Source organism: Littorina saxatilis, linkage group LG15, assembly GCF_037325665.1.
Source record: "Littorina saxatilis isolate snail1 linkage group LG15, US_GU_Lsax_2.0, whole genome shotgun sequence".
In the NCBI taxonomy this organism is placed as follows: Eukaryota; Metazoa; Mollusca; class Gastropoda; order Littorinimorpha; family Littorinidae; genus Littorina; species Littorina saxatilis.
Window position 1 is genome coordinate 19,501,947 of NC_090259.1, and position 19,213 is coordinate 19,521,159.

At 40.3% G+C, this 19,213-nt stretch overlaps 2 protein-coding genes and 1 long non-coding RNA gene across 6 annotated transcripts in view; 2 read left to right on the top strand and 1 right to left on the bottom strand.

Annotated features, from left to right (window-relative positions):
* The window catches only part of LOC138948784 (uncharacterized), a 13,781-nt gene extending 1,746 nt beyond the window's left edge, over positions 1-12,035 (bottom strand). Inside the window, exons 1-2 of one of the 2 annotated variants that reach the window (XR_011450080.1) lie at positions 11,756-12,035; positions 5,229-5,367 (exon numbers count right to left, since the gene is read on the bottom strand). This is a non-coding gene — a long non-coding RNA (uncharacterized lncRNA). Of the gene's footprint in view, positions 1-5,228; positions 5,368-5,674; positions 5,830-11,755 lie in introns of those variants that run through there. The other variant, XR_011450079.1, reaches the window with a different exon arrangement.
* The window catches only part of LOC138948777 (uncharacterized), a 408,503-nt gene that overhangs the window by 79,441 nt on the left and 309,849 nt on the right, over positions 1-19,213 (top strand). The window lies entirely within an intron of this gene.
* Positions 13,651-17,991, top strand: LOC138948767 (uncharacterized). Of its 3 annotated transcripts, XM_070320376.1 has the most exons (3): positions 13,651-14,459; positions 14,590-15,333; positions 15,604-17,991. In XM_070320376.1, exon 3 carries the CDS (start codon positions 15,626-15,628, stop codon positions 17,711-17,713), a length of 2,088 nt encoding a protein of 695 aa, XP_070176477.1. In that variant the 5' UTR covers positions 13,651-14,459; positions 14,590-15,333; positions 15,604-15,625; the 3' UTR covers positions 17,714-17,991. The 3 variants fall into 3 exon arrangements, with proteins under 3 accessions (XP_070176477.1, XP_070176475.1, XP_070176476.1); XM_070320374.1 differs by having other exon boundaries at positions 13,651-15,333; XM_070320375.1 differs by having other exon boundaries at positions 13,651-14,967.

Consider the following 19,213-nt stretch of genomic DNA (forward strand, 5'->3'; position numbering starts at 1 on the left):
TGATGGAGACAGTGTTTATTCTGAAGTCTACGAAGGTGAACATGCATCTATCTTTTTGTCTGTCTGCCTATCTGCCTGTCTCTGTCTGTCTGTCTATTTATTTGTCTGTGTAATTGTTTATGAGTCTTATTATGTGTCCGTGATTCTTTAGGCACGCAATTATTGAGTATTCTGCTGACAAAAACAGAAGAAACAAGAAGGGCAAAGCCCATACGACTCACATGCTTGACATCAAATAACTAAACCTAGCAATGACATCATACACTAAGAACTGCTTTACACATTTTTCCTACCAAAATACATGTGACCTTGACCCAAGGTCAAGGTCATCCAAGGTCATGCAACACAAAGCTGTTAATTCAAGACATAGGAAGTACAATGGTGCTTATTGGCCCTTTCTACCATGAGATATGGTCACTTTTAGTGGTTCACTACCTTATTTTGGTCACATTTCATAAGGGTCAAAGTGACCTTGACCTTGATCATATGTGACCAAATGTGTCTCATGATGAAAGCATAACATGTGCCCCACATAATTTTTAAGTTTGAAACAGTTATCTTCCATAGTTCAGGGTCAAGGTCACTTCAAAATATGTATACAATCCAACTTTGAAGAGCTCCTGTGACCTTGACCTTGAAGCAAGGTAAACCAAACTGGTATCAAAAGATGGGGCTTACTTTGCCCTATATATCATATATAGGTGAGGTATTCAATCTCAAAAACTTCTGAGAAAATGGGAAAAATGTGAAAAATACCTGTTTTTTAGACAACATTTATGGCCCCTGCGACCTTGACCTTGAAGCAAGGTCAAGATGCTATGTATGTTTTTTGGGGCCTTGTCATCATACACCATCTTGCCAAATTTGGTACTGATAGACTGAATAGTGTCCAAGAAATATCCAACGTTAAAGTTTTCCGGCCGGCCGGCCGGCCGGCCGGCCGGCCGGACGGACGGACGGACGGACGACTCGGGTGAGTACATAGACTCACTTTTGCTTCGCATGTGAGTCAAAAACCAAACAACACAATACAAACACTGTGTTTTTACAACGTTTGCAAGTTTATTAATCAAAATATTGACACTATTTAGTCTTTAGCGATCTTGTGTATGGATTTAATGTATAGTCAATGCATAGTCAACAAAAACGTACTGTTTGACTTTGACAACAGTGTTTAGTTTTTATCTGAGTTGATGCTTAAATTTGTTTTTGTCCACAGAAGAACCCCGCACTGAAGCCTTCTTTGACTGTGACATGATTGCGGACAGCGAGGAGAGTGAAGAGGAGATGTGGGATGAGTCGGAGCCGGATGACTTTGGTGAGCCAGGTTCTTTCTCTGTCCTTTCTTTTCTGTTAGTTTTAGTTGTTGTTTTCTTCTTTATGTCTGGCACATATCCCTCTGCCAGGTAGATGTCCCAGATTACATTTAACAAAGAACATATTTCTTTCAGATAAAGATCCCAATTATGATCACACTGCTGAGGAGCGCCAATTGGAAGAGGAGCAGTTGGCAGACCGTCGCCGAATGGAGATTGATGCACTTATCACGGGGTGAGTTGTTGTTTTCATTAGCCGGTTTTACTTCAATTTATGTTGAAGTAACGGGGTGATTAACGTCTATGTATTGCTTAAAGTTATCATTTTCATTCATGGATTGCTTTGACATGGAAACTGATAATGCATTATTCCAATATTTCCTTTTTGCAGTCCTCTGGTTGAGGAGGAGGTCACTGCCATACCACCTGCAGACTGCAAGCCCAGGAAGACAGCCAGTGGGACGGGACACATAAAGAAGAGGTGTGAAGCTATATGTACACAAGTTTGACATGTATTTGTACGCTTCATGATCGAATCTTGAAATTGTTTATATCCACATACTAATAATCTTGTTCTTGTCTTAGGCCCCAGAAAAGGTGCCCACTTCCACACTGCTCAGCACAGGTCATTCGGATGACAGACCACCTTGTGACGAGGCACAATGTGCCTCGGCCAGAGGCCAGAGAATGGTTCAAGCAGGATGGGGCCCGGGAAACAAAGATGCCTGTAAGCAAGCACACTTCAATTTCATCTTTATGTGTCTATTGTTGTCTTTAGTCCGCTGTCTGTGAGTGCGCTTTAATGATTTTTCTTTCTTTTGCATGACTAATCATCATCAGTCTTGCATTTGTTTTTGTTTCACCAGAGGTCCAAGTGCAACATCTGCGGGACGCTGCAGACCAACATGGGCCAGCACTTGTCCCGGAAACATGGCCACGCCCAGAAAACAAAATCCGCTTCCAAAGGTACAAATAACTCTTTTTGAGTCACTGCAGTAAAACTGACTCCATGTAATAGGTCTGTCAGGCCCTTGCAAACCACCTTAACCTGGGCTTTTCTAGGAAAATTCAAAAGCGACTGGGTTTAAATTGTGTGTGGTTGTAACCCCAAATGAGCTTTGCACTTTGAAATCTGTTTTGGTGACACTTTTCAGTGTCAAAAGTGACATTTTGCTTTTCTAGTTGATCTTTTGGACTTACACATACAGAAAGTGGAATTGGATGTTTTTAAATCAGCACACAAATCGTCTTTCCTTATCTGATTCATCTGCATTATTATCTTATGTTGTAGGGACAGGGTCCCGCAAGCCCTCAGAAGGAGGCTGCAACATCCCGACGTGGATTCCTAAGTCAGTCCTCAACAGTAAGCAAACTTTATGTACTTATTTATGTGCTGTACTCTTCTGTGTCTGTACTATTTTTTTTTTAATCTTTTTTCTTTTTTTGTTGTTGTTGTTTGTTTTGAACACTAAGACTAATTAGTATCACAAAAAAATATGTATTTAATAATGCTTTGTAATTCTTGTAGGAGACCTCTGGGCGCAATTTCTGACCTGGCTTGTTGAGGACAAGCGCATGGCGGAGCTGGAGGCCAATCGCACCGCGAAGCAAGTTTTAAACTGGTTTCAGGCCGTCGATGTAAAAGTGAATGTACACCGCCTGTTCCGCAAAGCGACCAGCGACAGCGATTACATCGCCAAGACTTACTTCGACATCAACATCCTTCCCTTGGTAAGGGAAGTGGAGGTTGACAACAGGAGGGGGTCGAATGTGGTCAACAAAGTAAACCGTGTCAAGGTAAGATTTCTCGGCTATAAAATTCACAAATAAACACTGCTTATTTAAAATTATTAACTGAGTGTTTGTAAGTTGTTGTTTGTAAGTAACAATAACATGCTAGTCAACGAAAAGATGCATTTGACTCTAAAAGTGTTGTTGTATTGTTGCAGAAATGGTGCGAGTTCATGGCTGACAGCAAGCACTTTTTTCTTGAGAACGGGGGCGGCTCCTTGGACGCTGTATCAAGATTCAGCAAAAAACTGACGGATTGGAACCAGTGAGTCACAGTTCTTGAGAACCTATTTAGGAAATGTCTGAGAATGTGACTGTTATAAATGCATGTCTCTTGACTTTTTTAAAACTTGCTCCTAATAATTTTTTTTCTTTTTCTTTTTTTGTGTGTTACAGTCGCATCTTTGGAAAGGCAAAGAAGACAAGGGACAGTGTCATCAGACACCAGACTCAAGGTAAGAACTCAACGTTTTGCTTGAAAGTGCTATTATGCTGTACTTGTTGATACAATATGTAAATCGTATAATGAGTATGAGATAGAGTCAGAATTTGTCATTATGTCTTTCAGACCGGTCGGATGTTTACAACGAAATCCGGAAGAGAAATACGACACTTCAACGGAAGTGTCACGACGAGCAGAACCCGACGAAGCTGCGAGATGCCTTCATCGCCACCCTCCTGGGCATAAACATTGCCCGGGCGGGTGAGGTGATGAACCTCACCTCGCAGGAGGTCTTTGCTGGCACCGAGGTAGACCAACACTGGGTTCTCATGAGAGTAAGTGTTCTTAACATAGTGTTAGATTCACAAAGTATCTTTATATCTCCCTGTAATCTAATGTTCCCTTCGCGGTTGATTGGGCGCTAAGAGTTAACATATCTATCTACCTATTGTTCACAGGAAATGATAACCTATGATTATCATTTTCTATACTAACTGTTTTCATATTATGAATTATCTATCTAGGTTCATCAGCACAAGACCCTGATTGAACATGGACCAGCCAGCCTCTACCTTCAGAGGAAGACTCATGTCCGACTGGTCAAGTAAGTAAACGCACACTAGTTATTTGGTGTTCCATAGTGGGTTCTTTTCTTGTTTGTATGTCAACAACTGCTTCTTGATAAATCATGCTTTTTTCTCGTCATACAATTAACACTAATGCTCTGGATATACCTCATAACATCAAGCTCAAACTCTTCATCATGACATTAAACTGACACTTTCTTCTTTCACAGATTTGTGAAGGCCCACGGGAAACAGTGGGCCTTTGTCACAGACTCTGGCAGAAAAGTGGGAAACAGCCAGATGGCCAAAATTATGGCTGCCAATCTGGGTGTGACTCCATCCAAATGGAGAAAACTCTTTGCCCATCACGTGAGTGTCATCTTCATCATATATTAGGATGTCAAATCAAGCTACTTAAACAGTTAATTGTTTTACACTGGTTTGTTTATAGATTGCTATATATACGTGTTTTGATATGTTTACAGAACCGTCACAAAACAGAACAATTTCGGGAGAGCGTCATCTCTAAGATGAACCACACCGGCGATACTCATCGCCGGTGGTATGAGGGGGTGGCCGCCAAGGACACCTACCTTGAAGTTGTCAAGGTTGCTGCAGGTAGGAAGAAATCTATTTGCTTGCTTGTTTAGGACTTATGTACTTATGCCTGTGACATAGATAACAAGTGTCTCATAGCCTTGTTTGAGGACCATTTTCTCCAGTGTTTCAAATCTACATCATGTTGGCTTCAAGGTCAAAGCGCCAGGTGTTCTTATGTCTGCCTCTCTGTTTATATCAATTAAACCGAAATCTATTTTCCTGCTTTATCTTTTATCTTTTAAGTCTGCCTCTTTATCTCTTCAGGCCAAGGCCCTGGCATATCAGCTGCGGAAGCCCAAAAGGAAAAAGAACTGATGAGGATTCGGGGTGAGCTGGAGAGTTATCCTGAGCCATCCGACACTGACGAGGAGGATGGTAAGAATAAAGACATTTTGTTGTAGTTAATTACACGTCTACTTTAATACTATGATCACATAAAAGGAAAACTAATTTGTGTGTGTACCAAAATAAATGTTCCTGCCAGCAAACGAAGACTCATGATAAAAAACCTACCTTGTTTAACAAGTCTTGTGCTGTGCAGAAGACCAGCCATGTGCTCCAGGCTCCAGCTCTGACCCCGCCTCTGCTTCTGCCTCTGCTTCCGCCTCTGCTTCCGCCTCTGCTTCCGCCACTTCCCCCTGCGCTGCAACCCCTGCAGCACCGAAGTTTATAGGTGTGTTTCAGATGTTTTTCATGATAGCTTTTATATGACATATATATGTGTCCTGCTTTGAACCTTTGCAGTATAACAATATTTAGGGAATAAGTAAGTATACTTGGGATAAAAAGATTGTAAGACAATTTAGGCATTACTCATTGGATTTCATTACTCTTCAGTGTGGAAAAAACTCACAGCATTTTAGCACATAACTACAAGCTAAGCATTTGTTAAGTTACATGCATGAAACAGCATAAGTACTTGATTAGTAACATGCTGTTTTATGTGCTTGCAGACTTACCGCCTCCTCTGACAAAGGCAGAGCTGCCGGAAGAGCTCAAGGTCATCGGCTTCATGTTGCCAACGCGTCATTTCATGAAAAAAGATGTAAGTTATTTAGTTTTTGGTGTCAATTATGCAATTTGTACACCTGCTTTGCTTTGCGTTTGTATTGTCTTTTTAGTTATTTGATCTTATTAACATGTTCTTAATTGCTGCCTCCCAGACCCTGTATATGAAAACCTGTATATATTCTATCTTTGATTTTGTTTTCAATACTTATTGTATACCTGTATTGATAAGCGGACATAAATCAGTATCTTTCTAAACATGTGTTTCTAATTTCCACAGTATCCTCATAACAAGAACTCGCCATGGGCTTCACCACGGCTACTCCCGTGGCTGCACTACTACCTCGGCGGCTACCGAGGCAACAAAAACGTTGGGGCGAAGGTTATCAGGGCATGCCTGCGGGCAATGCCTAAAGCCAAGGAGGAGCTGGCCACAAAAACAGTACAGAACATTCGGGACAAATTGCGAAATTGGTACTTGTGAAGTGTGGCCAATTCCTCCCTTGTTTAGGCATTATCTGTTGCCTCAATGCCTGTAAATCCTCTAATTTATTGATATTTATTATTGTGTTGAGTGACTGTATTTATTAATTAATTTATTCTTTTTATTGATACCAGCTTCTGTGATATGTATAACAGTACAACATGAACATATTGTATATTTTGTAAATACTTTTATACAAACGTTGTATGTCATAGCATGTATTTGTACTATTAATAATTTATATACATTGCATTACATATCTATTGTATATACTATCAATATTTTGTATATATAGTATTATAGCCAAGGAGGAGCTGGCCACAAAAACAGTACAGAACATTCGCGACAAATTGCGAAATTGGTACTTGTGAAGTGTGGCCAATTCCTCCCTTGTTTAGGCATTGTCTGTTGCCTCAATGCCTGTAAATCCTCTAATTTATTGATATTTATTATTGTGTTGAGTGACTGTATTTATTAATTAATTTATTCTTTTTATTGATACCAGCTTTTGTGATATGTATAACAATACAACATGAACATATTGTATATTTTGTAAATACTTTTATACAAACGTTGTATGTCATAGCATGTATTTGTACTATTAATAATTTATATATATATTGCATTACATATCTATTGTATATACTGTCAATATTTTGTATATATAGTATTATATATGTTAAATACACTATCTATTTATTGTATTGATATGTATCTACTCTTAATATATTGTATATATTGTAAAAACAAACTTTTTCTTTCCTTCTGCTTGAATGCGTGTGAGATTTAGATTCTGAGTGTAAAAGTGTGTGTTATGCCTGTGGATTGAATGTGCGCATGAGTCAGCACGCACGCGCGCGCGTGTGTTTGTTTTTGTGTGTGTGTGTGTGTGTGTATGTGTGTGTGTGTGTGTGTGTGTGTGTGTGTATGTATGTGGGTGTGTGTGTGTGTGTGTGTGTGTGTGTGTGTGTGTGTGTGTGTGTGTGTGTGTGAGTAAGATTGACAGTGAGTTTGTTTGTCTTTGTGTTTTTATGAATACCTACACAGGCACATTTTGCAGTACAGACACTACATTCTGATTTAAAAAAAACCACTCAAATATTCGAACGCATAGCCATAGGGTGATCAAACAAGAGAAAATGACAACGGGAATACTTATTGACCATACATATGAAAAGAAAATCAAACAAGCAGTAAGGAAAGAGAGAGAGACAGACAGGTTTAAAACAAGTTTTACCATACACATACACGAACACACACTCACACACACACACACACGCGCGTGCACACATGCACACACACGCACACACACACACTCACACACACACACACACACACACACACGCGCGCGCACACACACACACACACACACACACACACACACACACACACACAAACACACGCAAAGAAAATAAATTTAAATCAATATCACAAATTTTGGCTTTTAGAGTTGGGTGAAATTTTGGATTACACCAATATTAACCCTGAGATTTGAAAAAATATTCATAAAAAATCACTACAATATCAATGGTGGTAACAGGTGAAAATTAAAAAAAATCCTTCTTAGGAGCAATATCAGCATTTACTTTCATATGACGTTAACTGTCTAAAATTTAACCTAAGGTTACAGTTAGGGTTCCAATTTGTTGCTTGCATTGTAATGAATCAATTTCGATCTGTGCACACATGCAAAAAATGTGCATGGAATTAATTATGATTTTTTTAAATTATAACACTATATAGATTGACACCAATATTAGTTCCGTTGGGCCAGACCCCAGACCCTGACTGACTTTTTCATCTAATATTGGTGAGCCCTGCCTAATGGAACTAATATTGGTGAGTTTTAAAAAAATGACCACAGAATGCTTAGTTTTGACCCCAAAGGTCTGAAATGAACTGTGTGTACTATTTAAATACTTTTGAACAGACCCGATGGAACGAAAATTCGAAATTTTTTTTTTTTACATTTTTGAAAATATACTTTTGGTCATTAAAGTCATAATTTTTATTTCATCACACTTTCCTTTTGTATATCGATTTATAATGACCTTAGGGTTCATTATGCCAAATTTCAATCATCTAGAACAACAACTATGACTTTGCGAGCATTTTTAAATTTCTTGATTTTTAAGTTTAAATTTGTCATATATTGGTGTTTCTGGACATACACCACTATTAATTGACCACTTTGACCCCAGGAAGTCAAAACCCGATTTTTGCCATCGAAAAATCCTAACCCCATGAAAAAGTCAAAAAAGTCACCAATATTAGATGGGGCCTCACATATATCAGATTTGGATAGTCATAATATGCACCAATATTTTTGAGCATGACGGAGGATCTAATATTGGTGAGGTTCAGCTAATATTGGTGCTGTTGGACATACACCAATATTAGATGACCATACGCGTTGCCCCTGGACCCTACTGGGGGCCTTCTGCGGCCCCCAGACCCCCATATTTTTTTTTCCTTAATTATCACTTTTTCTGAATCCCATTGTTTGTTATGCATACAAGATTAACATTGACAAATACTTCAAGACTCCTCATTGATCTTAAGAAATGTTTTTTGTTTTTTTGTTACTGACTGATTCACTTTCTATTCACTTTACTCTACATAAGTCACGACAAGAAAAGCAAGGGAGGTAATTTCTTCGGAAGAGGTAATTCTCTCCCCTCAGAACGATTGTTGTAGTTTGTTTGATTTTGTTCCCTTCTAATAAGTATTATTTAACCTTTGCCGTGCTTCCTGGGTTCACCTGTACCCAGAGACACACTAAAATCATTGTAACTCTGGAACCATTAAAGGTATCGTTTTGAAATTTTAAGTATCTCTCACACACCTAATTTGCTCTCTGTCTGCAAATTTTTAGTGTGTACATGACACTGAAAACATTAAAATTAATTGATTATGATAATTTACATAAACACTACCGATGGCGCGGGTTCACACAAACCCATACTTTTAAAGAGTAGTAGTGATTGTAACTATCCCTCTGCCGACGGCGCGGGTTCTGCTACACCCATAATGACCAAAGCGGCGGAACAGTGTCTGTCTGCCTGTTTGTCTCCAAGAGACTGTCTGTCTCTCTGTCTGTCTGTCCGTATCTCTCTGTCTGTATGTCTGTTGTCAGTTGCTCTGTCTGTCTGTCTGTCTATCTGTCTATCTATCCGTCTATCTGTCTATCCGTCTATCTGACTGTCTGTCTATCTGACTGTCTGTCTCTGTCTCTCTCTCTGTCTCTCTCTCTCTGTCTCTCTCTCTATGTCTCTCTCTCTTAGTCTCTCTCTCTGTCTCTCTCTCTTAGTCTCTCTCTCTCTGTCTCTCTTTCTTAGTCTCTCTCTCTCTCTCTTTCTTAGTCTCTCTCTCTCTCTCTTTCTTAGTCTCTCTCTCTCTCTCTTTCTTAGTCTCTCTCTCTCTCTTTCTTAGTCTCTCTCTTTCTTATTCTCTCTCTCTCTCTCTCTTTCTTAGTCTCTCTCTCTCTCTTTCAGTCTTAGTCTCTCTCTCTCACTTTCTTAGTCTCTCTCTCTCTTTCTTAGTCTCTCTCTCTCTCTCTTTCTTAGTAGCTCTCTCTCTCTCTTTCTTAGTCTCTCTCTCTCTTTCTTAGTCTCTCTCTCTCTCTTTCTTAGTCTCTCTCTCTCTCTCTGTCTTAGTCTCTCTCTCTCTCTTTCTTAGTCTCTCTCTCTCTCTTTCTTAGTCTCTCTCTCTCTCTCTTTCTTAGTCTCTCTCTCTCTCTGTTTCTTAGTCTCTCTCTCTCTCTTTCTTTGTCTCTCTCTCTTTCTTAGTCTCTCTCTCTCTTAGTCTCTCTCTCTCTCTTTCTTAGTCTCTCTCTCTCTCTCTTTCTTAGTCTCTCTCTCTTTCTTAGTCTCTATCTCTCTTTCTCTCTCTCTTTCTTAGTCTCTCTCTCTCTTTCTTAGTCTCCCTCTCTCTCTTTCTTAGTGTCTCTCTCTCTCTTTCTTAGTCTCTCTCTCTCTCTTTCTTAGTCTCTCTCTCTCTTTCTTAGTCTCTCTCTCTCTTTCTTAGTCTCTCTCTCTCTCTTTCTTAGTCTCTCTCTCTCTTTCTTAGTCTCTCTCTCTCTCTCTTTCTTAGTCTCTCAGTCTCTCTCAGTCTCTCCCTCCCCCTCTCCCTCCCCTGCAAGAAGTCGGTGAAGGGAGAAACTCGATGCACCCACTGAAGTAGCGCTGTGGGTTTCCCTGAACCCACCCCGTCGTTAGAGAAATAAACGGTAAAAACCCTCTTTCAAATGTATGGGTTCAGACAAACCCGCATCGTCGTTAGAGAAATAAACAGTAAAAACCCTCTTTCAAATGTATGGGTTCAGACAAACCCGCATCGTCGGGCGTGTGTAGTCAAAAGCGGCATCCGGCAAAGGTTAAAATAGATCTTTACATCTTGATGTGAAAGGCGCAGTACCCCTCTCCCCCCAGGATGTTAAATTCTAGGTTGTGTCCATGTAAAATCCTGATCCTAGTCAAGATCCGAGTTGGTTTTTCATGCAACAGTGCCTCTTTATGCCACTCAATTAGACATACTTTGCAATCCATAATTGCACGAAACTAAGTACAGGAAATACATTGTTGTCGTGTTTTTAATATTACATAATGAAATAAAAAATGTCACAATTGGTTTCGTGTTAGGCTTTCTCTCTCTGTCTGAATCTCATAATTACTTCCTTCTGAGGCCTGAAATGTGTTGCAGGCATTGTTCAGCTTACATTTATTGTTACAATTTTTGTGGATATGTTATTAAGTGGTGTGTTTCTATCATTCGTTATCAGTGTGGTTAAAAAAAAAGCACACGTCAAAGTAATTTACCCTTCATCATTATCAAAACATGCAGATACAGGTAATAAATATTTGTGATACTTTTAAACAAATACAATGTTTGTTTGTTGCGTCTTTTCTTTTTTTTCAGAGCAAACACACTGTGACAAATGGATTTGTACATAATTTAGTCTAAGTTAAGGTTGAACAAATGTGTACAGTTTAGCTTGCCATACTTTTAGTTGGCATGAGTCGACTGCGTGATTGTAGTGTCACCTGTTGAAATAATGAGCTGATTTTTGTGAACTGTATTGTCATTGGCTACTATTGACCAATGAGAGAGGAGATTGCTAACAGGGGGAAGCCATTTTGGATTGTGAAGGGTAGAGCATTACAGACAGTTGAAGAGAACAGACTCCACGTTTGGGTTGTAATGTTGCTCACCAAACATTGAGGTCGAATGCTGTACTACTCGTGTTGTGGAAGAATCATGTGTGATTCTATGCTGTGAATATACAGGTATTTATTGAATTGTATTTTGCTCAGTAATATTGACTTGTGAAATGACTGTGAGAGTCATGTTGTGAAGATGGGTTGGAAAGCGTGGGCTGTTGTCAGCCATTTTGAAAAGGAATGTTATGTTCTTTCGTAATGGGAGTTACTTGTAAATGAGCTGATGTAAATAATATAACAGCATAAGTTAGTTGACGGATAATTGAATAATATTGAGAAAGAATGGAAGTATTATTATGTGGAGAAGTTTATCTAGAATTGAAACTTACGGTAGCATAAACTTTCTACACAGCATCCCGGTGGGAGCAGGACGCGCTCGACCGAAGGGTAGACGAGGCGAGAAGAGGAGCGTCCCCTCCTTGCTGCCAGGACGAGTAGAGTCGGCGCAGGGTTGTAAAGCAGCGCTGGAGAACTTGTATCCGGTGGAACCCCACCCCATATCACCATGAATGTCGACATGTCATGGGTGTGATATGGTGCCAGTGTCGGACCCGCTGATTCGTGAGTAAACAGAATTGTGCGACCTAGGATAGTGTGCGCACCCACAGAACTGTGTGTGTAGAAAAGGATTGTGCAAATCCAGAATAACTTGTAACCACTGAACTGTGAGTTGACAAGTGAGGTAACCGGCTAAGTTGTGTAGAAAAGGATTGGACGAATCCAAAATAGTGTGTGCGGCCACTGAACTGTGAGTTGACACGTGAAGTAATTAGTTAAGTATGTGTGATCCTTGCCGAACTGAGAGTCAACAAGGACGACATCATCGAGGAAGAGGCGGTACGTCTAATTACCCAAATGAACCCAAATGAACCCAAATGAATCCAAATGAACCCAAATGATACCCAAATGAACCCAAATGATACCATTTATATAAAAATGAATAAGAGTGTGTGTATGTGAATGAGAGAACGTGTGTGTGTGTGTGTGTGTGTGTGTGTGTGTGTGTCGCTGTGTAAGATTGGACGTAATTTGTGGAGTTGTATTCATCAAAACGTGACAGGTATGGGTACTGATTTTTTTGGTGATCACCATTCAGTTATTTCATGTTTGCTCAATGCCCCATCCCATATGTGTCAGTGTGTGTAAGATGGCAACACAGGTCTTTCAATTGGTATCTTTGAATTGTGATCACCATTCAGTTATTTCACGTTTGCTCAGTGTCCCGTTTATCGCAAAGGATCTTCTCAGTGTTCGGTCACGGTTGCTTGATATATGATTTGAAAATCTTATCACACTTGAAAGCTGAGAGAGTGGAGATGTCATGATGGCTGAGTGTCAAGATTGTTTTGATCACAGCGATGGGCGGTGGATAGCATGTGAGGTAAAGTACCAATATTAAAAAATATTTGACATTATAGTAAATTAATGGGAAGGATTTCCTTCCGTAACACCCCATCCCCCCCCCCCCCCCCCGCCCCCAATCCCCATCTCAATATAACTATTTTGTTTGAGGCTAATCCCACCGTTAACTTCTCAAGAAACTGATTTCTTTTGTTCAATTACCGTTTCCTCAACAAAATTTCAACGCTTTTTTTTAAATGATTGCAGAATCTAATAGTAATACACATATAAATTTATTATTTATTTACATTTCTTATTTCTTTCTTTTAAAAGGAATGTCTCCATTGGTACCATAAACGGTGCCAAAAAATCACAGACGACATGTATGATAAATGGCGGAAAATTGAGGGAGAATACATATGCCGCCAATGCCGAAGCACATCTGGGTCCTTTGACTATATAAAGGGTCTCCAACGTCTCAAGAAGGTAAGACTATCGTTTTCACTTAATTCATTTTTTTTCAGCAGGTTTTTCGTAAATGTGATCGGTTTAGTTAATTGATTTAACATGTAAACACAGCCGGAGAAAAAAAAAATCCACAAACAAAGACCCCCCCTCCAAAGAAAAAAAATAATAAAAAAAATAAAAATAAATAAATAAAAAAAAAATATAAAAAATTAAAAAAAAAAAAAAAAAAAAGACTATCGTTTTCACTTAATTCATTTTTTTTCAGCAGGTTTTTCGTAAATGTGATCGGTTTAGTTAATTGATTTAACATGTAAACACAGCCGGAGAAAAAAAAATCCACAAACAAAGACCCCCCCCCCCCCCCTCCAAAGAAAAAAAATAAAAAAATAAATAAAAAAAAATAAAAAATAAAAATAAAAAATAAAAATAAAAAAAAAATGCAAAAATGTACATGTACGCACACAACTGGGATCATGAATGGGGTTAATCGCTTACCTCTATCAGGCATGGCCAAAATCCCATTTTAAAAACTCTCCCACCACCTGTCTATATATAAATATATGTTTCTCACTTTACTGCTTTCTTTCAGGCTTCTGCAGATGGCATTGCTAAAGTGAAAATTGTAGCGCAGAGAGAAGTTCTCTTCCACGAATCCATTGCATATCCTGTTGAACCAATTGCACATGGAATACTCCGGAAATTACCTGTCGACAATCTGGCACAAAGTCTGATCAATCGGTACAAGCTGAATTGCGGGCAGGCACTAATTTCACTTGGCGACGGTAGTTGTTTATTCAACTCGGTGTCAATCTTAATCAGCGGAACAGCGGAAAGAACAAGAGACCGGCTGCGATATCTGACATGCATCACAATGGCACTGCAAGAAAGTGAAGTCAAAACTGTGCACCACAACATCAGGGACATCTTCATCGTCTCTGAGGATTATGACCAAGCTGTTCTAAACGCCACAAATCTGCGTTTATTTTCTTCAGCATGGTCAATAATGGCTCTCTCGTTGGTGATTGAAAGACCAATTCAGAGTTTTTATCCACCAGTCAACGGCCGCCAAAGCGAAGTTTGGAGGATATTGACAACAACCTTTGCTGCCACTCGTTACTCGAGTAGAAAACCTGTATCCATATTCTGGTGCAGCACCAGACGCCCAAGACCATTGGTAGAGTGGCTTCCCAACCACTTCGTGCCACTTGTGACAACAGTGAACAAGTGAGTTTATATCGTATGTTTACCTTTTATTCACTCGTAAATTGAACACAATGGTTACACTAACCTTGTCATAAAATGAAGGGTTTTATTAGTTTCTTGTGAAATCTAACATTATTGTTATTTTTTTCAGTGGTGATAAGCTTCCCATCCCGACTTGCCTGCCAGAAGAACGTACTAGTACCAGTGTGAACGAGTTTTATTTCTCCGGTTACATGCCAATTGCTGACAAAATGTAAGTCATTCATTGTTCATGATTGTTATAGTCTTTTATGTCATTTGAAAAGTGACCATTCGATTTTCATGGGTCTCATTTACTTCCGTTTGATCATTTATTAACATGTCTTTTGAGATATACTTGCAGGAATCCAGCTTGTGTGGACAAGCAGCGTGCTACTACTGGAGAGAGGAAACCTGCTACTTCTGGAGAGAGGAAACCTGCTACTTCTACAAAGAGGAAACCTGCTACTTCTGGGAAGAGGCAGAGAGTCGAGTCAGAAGGAGAGTCAGGGTTGGTACAAATTATTACTTTGAAAAGTGACCATTTTTTTTTTCATGGGTCTCATCTACTTCTGAGATGTACTTGCAGGAATCCAGCTTGTGTGGACAAGCAGCGTGCTACTACTGGAGAAGGAGGGAGAGTCAGGGTTGGTACAAATTATTTTTACTTTGAAAAGTGACCATTTCATTTTCATGGGTCTCATCTACTTCAGTTTGTTCATGTATTAACATGTCTTCTGAGATGTACTTGCAGGAATCCAGCTTGTGTGGACAAGCAGCGTGCTACTACTGGAGAGAGGAAACCTGCTAAGTCTGGGAAGAGGGAACGTGCTACTTCTGGGAAGAGGCAGAGATTCAAGTCGGAAGGAGAGTCAGGGTTGGTACAAATTATTACTTTGAAAAGTGACCATTTCATTTTCATGGGTCTCATCTACTTCCGTTTGTTCATGCATTAACATGTCTTTTGAGATGTACTTGCAGGAATCCAGCTTGTGTGGACAAGCAGCATGCTACTACTGGGGATATGAAACCTGCTAATTTTGGGAAGAGGCTACTTCTGCTGAGACAGTCCAATAGAAAGTAAAGTTATCGAAACGCCATCTAAATACGCATTTGCGTTAATACGTTTTCTGTCTTGTGATTGCAGATCTCCGGAACACAGAGCAGAGATGCTACCAAGGTTGTCGACTTCTGATGATACTCATAGATTTTCCACCACATCCCTTCGATCCGCCTCTCCCACCTCCATTCTTCAGTCCACCTTCCTTGCTGGTGGAGAGGATTGCCCCTCCAGTAATCATCACTTCTCTTCGAGTCTGTCTTCCGTCGACCACGAAAACGATCCTCAGTCGACGTCTCTTAATAGCAGAGAGGATTGTGTCCTTGACACATCTGAGGACCTGTCATCGTCTAACATCGACCGTGATGCTCTACACCATGCACCTTCCAAAGGCCGTTTCATGAGCATAGACCAACTTGTTGATGCTGTGAAAACAATGTCGGATCATTGCGTGAAACAAATTCCCCCAGGAAACAAGGACAACAAGTTTTGTCTCATTGATAACAGCGTCAACCTGGAACAGTGGAATGCCAGACATAGAGCGGCTTATGTAGATGACTGTGGAGCTTACGATTCGTCTGTGGGTACGACAGTCAACAGGTATTTTGTTTTGGAAAGCAACAAAGCAAAGTCCGTATACAAGAAAAATGGGGAATATGCGACAGAGAGCAGAAAGATCGTGAATAAGAAAACGACCCAAGAGTGGATTCCATTGAACCCACAACCGAATCCTGAAGATGTCATTACAGGACATTTTGTGTACTCCAAGTTGAGATCTGACCCTTCCTTCAAGAAGCGGGTCACAACCTTTTCGGGACACAGTTCCACCTTCTGCAAACCAGTGGCGGTGGTTGAGTACTGTGGCATTCATCCTGGTCACAACCAGCCGCATGGTAATAGGAAGCACCACGGAAATCCCTATTGCCGAACTCAACACACAGTCCTTAGCGAAGCTGCCAAACGAGCCAAAAATCAACCTCCTAGGCATGTTTACATGGACATGAACAAGGAAAATTCATTTGATGCTCCTTCGAATGCCAAGCAGATAAGAAACAAAAAACACAACGAGAAAGCGGCGAACAGAGAAAACAGACCAAATGGACAAAATGTTGCAGACGAGGTATTAGAAACGATCGCGATGTTGAACACGCAAAATTCTGTGCAGCAGATCATTCATTGCAAGGGTAAAATACCGTCTTTAATTGTTTACAACAAGCAACAGATGGAAGACTTGAAAGCAAACTGTGTGGGTGAAAATGGAAGTGTGATTGGCTTCGACAGAACATTTAATGTTGGGCCCTGTTTCATCACCCCGACTACATACAAGAACAAAGCGGTATGGCACAGTGAAAGCAATGAGCATCCACTGATGCTTGGACCAACATTCCTGCACTGGGACGGCGAATTTGAAACGTACCACACTTTCATCAGCCACTTGAAAAGAGAACTGCAGTCAGAAGACATTGTGGTTGGAAGTGATGCCGAGAAAGCGCTGACAAAAGCCCTTCAGTTGGAGTTCCCATCTGCAACTCATCTCCTTTGCACAATCCACATGAAGGACAACATCACCCGATACTTGTCAGAAAAGGTCGGTTGCAGTATGAGAGATAGAACTGAAATCATTTCTTTCATTTTTGGAGAGGCTGGCATAGCTTGGGCTGATGACTCTGCCACTTCTGAGTTCCGTGAAGATCGGCTGGACGACTACTTCATTAAGTACCCTACATTTCAGCGGTACTACCAAAAACACATCGCCGATAAACTGAAAAGACACGTCCAGCTGCCCCTTCAGAAAGGTGTCATTGACACACTTTGGACCAACAACAACGCCGAGTCGATCAATCACAGAATCAAGCAGATTGATTGGAAGCCGCAGAAACTGCTTGCCCTCATCCAATGTCTTGACATCTCAGATGCCCATTTCATGGACCTACGGAAATCCCTGTATGGACGTGGCAACTTTGTCCTCTGTGAAGAATTCCGGAAGCACTCCGTAACACCTGGAGAGTGGGCACAGAAGAGTGCCAATTGGAAGAACAAAAAAATGACCAACTTCTTAAAAATGAAGAAAACAGCACAGGCGGGAAACACACTTCAATCGACTGATGGGCGATTTGCCATGCCCAAATCATCAGGCATCGCCAAAAAACCTGGTCAGAGACGCAGAGCCAGGGCAGAAAAAGTCAAGCGCCAGTGATGCTAGGTCGCTGTGGGCATGTTTGCAATGGACATTAGGAATTTAAACCATGTTTTATTTCATGTGTTTCTTAACTTGTGTACAGTCTCCTTTTACGAAGGAACGGTTTTATTGGGTTTTATTATGGATTGGTTATTGAGCAATTCAAATTTCCGGCTCAAATAATGAAAACATTCTTTTTTTGATCATAAATTAACATCAAATTTTAGATGTATGCTGTCATCATTCTTGTGGTTCGTGAGTTATATTGATTATATCCATGAGAGAGAGAGATTTTATTATGGATTGGTTATTGAGCAATTCAATTTTCCGGCTCAAATAATGAAAACTTTTTTTTTATCATAAATTAACATCCCATTTTAGATGTATGCTGTCATCATTCTTGTGGTTCGTGAGTTATATTGATTATATCCATATGTGAGAGAGAGAGAGAGAGAGAGAGAGAGAGAGAGAGAGAGAGAGAGAGAGAGAGAGAGAGAGAGAGAGAGAGAGAGAGAGAGAGAGAGAGAGAGAGAGAGAGAGAGAGAGAGAGAGAGAGAGAGAGAGAGAGAGAGAGAGAGAGAGAGAGAGAGAGAGAGAGAGAGAGAGAGAGAGAGAGAGAGAGAGAGAGAGAGAGAGAGAGAGAGAGAGAGAGAGAGAGAGAGAGAGAGAGAGAGAGAGAGAGAGAGAGAGAGAGAGAGAGAGAGAGAGAGAGAGAGAGAGAGAGAGAGAGAGAGAGAGAGAGAGAGAGAGAGAGAGAGAGAGAGAGAGAGAGAGAGAGAGAGAGAGAGAGAGAGAGAGAGAGAGAGAGAGAGAGAGAGAGAGAGAGAGAGAGAGAGAGAGAGAGAGAGAGAGAGAGAGAGAGACATAGAGAGAGACAGAGACAGACAGAGAGAGAGAGAGAGAGAGAGAGAGATTGGATTGTTTAATTGTGTAACCAGTGATTTGGTTTTTACAATGGTAAAAAAAGAGGAAATGTACAAAATCAGCATTTCACGTAATCGAATCAAATGTATATACATGGTGTTAAATATTTTTGGCAGTTGCTTGCTAATATAGTCACCTCACAATATAGATATATACATCGTAGCAAACAGTGTATCAACCATGAAAACTTTCTGGTAACGGTAATACCGAGAGGTACATTTTCCATGTCACGAATCAAACATCAAGTCTCTTCTGCCTCGCTTTCCAAGCCAGGAATAGATATTTAGCAAAACTTACGGCTTTTGTTTCGTCGCTACCTTTCAACAGTTCACACAGTTGGAGTTCGCATGGAGAGTCAACCGGTATGCCAATATATCTGGTTCTAATAGCCTGATACACTGGGCACACAAAGACAACATGCATTTCATCCTCAGTTTTATTTGTACAAAAAGGGCATAGCCGGCTTGCTTCCGAATGCGAAAAACGTTGCCTGTGTGCACTGAATGGAGAGACGCCAAGTCTGAACCTGCTGAGAGCTGTCCTGTAGATATTCACTTTTATGAAGTCTAAATAATGTTCTCGTCCGATCAGACT

Coding starts and splice junctions, on each gene's coding strand:
- LOC138948767 (XM_070320374.1), top strand. CDS start 15,626: ATGCTACCAAGGTTGTCGACTTCTGATGATACTCATAGATTTTCCACC.